This window comes from Formica exsecta, unplaced genomic scaffold, assembly GCF_003651465.1.
Source record: "Formica exsecta isolate Colony F162 unplaced genomic scaffold, ASM365146v1 scaffold365, whole genome shotgun sequence".
In the NCBI taxonomy this organism is placed as follows: domain Eukaryota; kingdom Metazoa; phylum Arthropoda; class Insecta; order Hymenoptera; family Formicidae; genus Formica; species Formica exsecta.
The window spans coordinates 749380-753298 of NW_021850897.1; the positions used below are offsets into that span (position 1 = coordinate 749380).

General features: G+C 30.3%; 1 protein-coding gene across 3 annotated transcripts in view; it reads right to left on the reverse strand.

Annotated features, from left to right (window-relative positions):
* Positions 1-829: 829 nt before the first annotated feature.
* Positions 830-3919, reverse strand: part of LOC115239159 (ankyrin repeat domain-containing protein SOWAHB) — a 116303-nt gene continuing 113213 nt past the window's right edge. For 2 of the 3 annotated variants that reach the window (XM_029813525.1, XM_029813524.1), the window contains exons 13-15: positions 2867-2893; positions 2340-2497; positions 830-2035 (exon numbers count right to left, since the gene is read on the reverse strand). In XM_029813525.1, the coding sequence (XP_029669385.1) occupies positions 1745-2035; positions 2340-2497; positions 2867-2893 (476 nt within the window). In that variant the 3' untranslated portion in view covers positions 830-1744. The remainder of the gene's footprint in view (positions 2036-2339; positions 2498-2866; positions 2894-3919) is intronic. The other variant, XR_003884598.1, reaches the window with a different exon arrangement.

The following is a 3919-nucleotide window of genomic DNA, read 5'->3' on the forward strand; positions in this document are numbered from 1 at the left end:
ATATATATATATATATAATGACTTTCTAACACTATATATATAAATTATTGATGCTGCAGGAATTGACAACGTTACAAAACAGCTGATTTGAACTAGAAAAATCACATTGCATTTGATTACATTCGATATCCGATATATATACGTAATAAAATGCCAGTATATATTATATTGTATAATAATAAAAATAACTGTGTGTGCGTGTACAAAATATAGTATAATAACAAAAACAATTCTTGAAAATAATTCCTATTCGTTAGTGTTCAATGCATATTACGTACGTAACGAGAATATCTTTATTTTACATGCGATATCCAGTAGAGGTTAATGTACTTTCTAAGACTTTCCAACACTATTTTTATTTCCAAATAATTTTATTTTATTGTTTGATTTAATACTGGCCGGTCCGGTGGGGTATATGCGGGATTCGCACCCGCTAAAAAACTCTCTCTGCAGAGACCAACTTTTGGCCTCCCGCCGATACTTATACAAATTTAAATTCGGAGATATCGGGAATATGATAGATAAGAAAGGTAATACAAATATATAAAAACTTTAAAAATTGTAATTTTAAAAACTATTCTATTTTCTTTTTTCATTTACAGTATAATGAAAATTACTATCTAAAAATTAATTGTTCTTACAACTCATTTCTCATTTTCACAATTAATCGCTGTACATTTTATAAACATCTAAGGAGAAAAAATCCGTATATATAAATATATATAAAATATGTCCATATATATATAATATTTTTTATTGCTTTTATACATATTACATATTACAAAAATAAGATATAAATAAAAACCATTCTAGTCAGATAATAATTTATTCCTGTATGCTTAATTGCGATATAATTATTAACACTTCTTATTGATAAATATACATTGAAAAATTTTTTTCTTGATATAATAAATTAGTTTGCATTAATTATCATATAATAAATTAGGCATTGTTGCAAAAATTTGGTTTAGAAAATGCTAAACAATATATCGTATATTATGGTATAAAAATGTGAAGGCAAAGAAACGTAGGCTTAGAAACTGCATATCTCAAGATAAAGTACAAAAGATTTGCTCCATTAATTTTAAATTTATTTTCCCGATTTATATTTTACAATAGATAAGCGTATTCAAATATATCAAGTATTTCCTTCTTTTTTAAGTTAAGCTTTGCGCATGCGCGCGCGAATATACATATGCAATATATAATTATAAAAAATATATTTTATACATAGATATAAATACATGAGATGTATTTATATGTATATAAAATATATTTTAAATCAAATTCTTATATATAATTCAGTTTAAAAATAAGGAAGAATACCGATACTACGCTTAACGTCGCAAGAATTATCATTGCAAATCATCCACTTAAATATAAAAATACACATAACTTAATAAACTTATTGAAGAAGACATGAATTAAATAAATATCACTGATGAAATTATGATAAATAAACTACATCTATAACGGATCCGCACAATATCTCTATATTAGAAGCATATTATATCATATAATATAATAATTGAATATGACAAAACAATAATCAGAAGAGAGAACGGTCCAAAATGAAGAAAAATCAAAAAATGTTTATCGTCATATTTATAAAAATCGTTAATATCATTCGCGTAGACGTTGCAACGCGAAAAAAATTGCCAAAAGGTATTGCTAGTTCCTTCTAAAAACTTCTTGAAGCTTCTTTCTCAACCTTGTGCGTACGAATAATCACGATGACGACGAATTACAGTTGCGCGGATCCTCGCCAGGCAGAGTCGAAGCCACACGCCGTATCCGAGTCCGAGTCATTTTGCTGGACGTTGTTGGACGCGGTGATGGAACTGACGGATGTCGTGGACGTCGGTCGACGCTGGATAGCCCGGTTCGGTCGGCTGACCTTGCCCTGCAGTAACGGGGTGGTCGGCTGACTGGTAGCCTGCTGCCGCTCCTGCGACGAGCCGAAGTCTTGCGGCCGCCTGCTCTTGCGTTTTTTAATAGGTGCGTATTTTGGCGGTGGCATCAGCTTCTGGTCCAGCTTGATACGCAAAAAATGAATAAGATATACGATGTTAATAATACGTGGTGTATATATATATATGCTATTAGTCTATAATTATCGCGATCTGTTGCATTCGCCTTTCATATTTGAAAAAAAGAGAAAGCATAAATATTTTTTATCGATCGCGAATATATTAATCAGATTTTATTATTTAATTATGAATGTTCGCGTGTATTCCATCTTGTACAGAATGTTTTAATATTAATCAAAGAAACTTCTCTACTAAGAAATTATATATTATTTCAATGTAACGCGAGACGTGTTGAAGAGAAAATGATACCTGAACGTTATCCGCGGATCCCCACGACTTGTGAATCTTCTCGTTGTTGCTGCTAGTCGTACTGCTGGTTGCCACACCCAGGAACTGACTGAAGGCTTCCGTCGTACGTTTCACGCGAACGTTCAACGAGCCAATTCGTAGGAAACCAAGATCTTTCTCTGTATATTCAATCAATCGTTCTATTATGGCGCTTAAGGGGCTCTCTCATTACTCTTCACCTTAGTAAATATAACTTTGAAAGAATATAGCCGATTGTGTATGACAGGAAGGCGTATCTTTGATCATTTTTATTTTGCTACGTTAATTCTACTATAGAAATATGAGAATATAAGGCGCTCTCCTTTTAAAAATTATAGAAGTTAATATTGTGCAATTATATAAGCAGAATTATTTTAGTTACAAGTTTGACGAAAAGAGGGAAGATTAAAACTGCTATGTTATGGTATTAACGTAATCTATTTAGCTTGTTGCATGCGCCAAGTTAGTCTCTACTAAAACGCTCGGACACCAAAAGAATTATTTCTTACCTGCATGCTTTTTCCTTGCTTTTATTTCTGAAATAAAATAGAAAATCATTTCAAACTGAGTCTCGTAAATAGCAAGAAATTGGGAGATTGACAAGTGATATAAAAATATCGCAAGTTAGAATAAAATGGAAAAAACTACTTTTTTAGTATACGACTTTGTGTTAGAAGCTATATTAATTATATCTAATATATTTGATAAATTTTAAGGAAAGGCGATTAAATATAATTTTTGTTAATAAGACAAATCTGCAATTAAAAATTAATTGTGATAACAGAGATGTTATTTGGTATAGTTAATAAAATAATATAAAATTCGCGTTATTATAATATGTTAGAAAAATAAGAGAAAAACTCTCTCCTATATAAGAAAATTAATATGTACGGTTAAATAAATTAATATAAAAAATGGGGGAGCCCTTACTTTCCCTTTCGAGAATTATACATCCTGTCATTGTTATTAAGTGTAATAATTATCTAGTGTGCGAATGAAACTGAGTGATGCTGAGAATCAACCGGAGTGAGATACACGTGTATTTCTCATGCTTGAGTGTACATGCTTTATTTACGTACAACAACGCATCACACTAGAGAACAATAACAAATAATAGCAGCGATGTGTGATGTGAAACAAAGCATCTTATATAACAAATAAATCACAAGAGGTTCCGAAATTATCTTATTATCACACTCTTCATTAAAAATACATTATTATGTTCTTTTTTTCGTCATTTGCTACATGAAAAGTATAAGTTTGAAGATTAATTTTGCTTCACACACATTGCCAGAGTTACACACAACATTATTTCTCTACGATGCCAGAAATCTAATGTACCACTGCCACTTTGACGATTCACGTTTTATAATCATAGCAAAACGCGTGATTAAAACATCAGATATACACAGAAAAAATAATAAAATTTGCTTCCAATTAATATTCAGTTATATATTAAGTAGTGCTTAAACAGATTTTGCACTGAAAAAATTGATTGGTAATAGTTGCCAAATGCATTAAATTGTAGATTTTAATTAAATATTTAATAACTATTATTATAT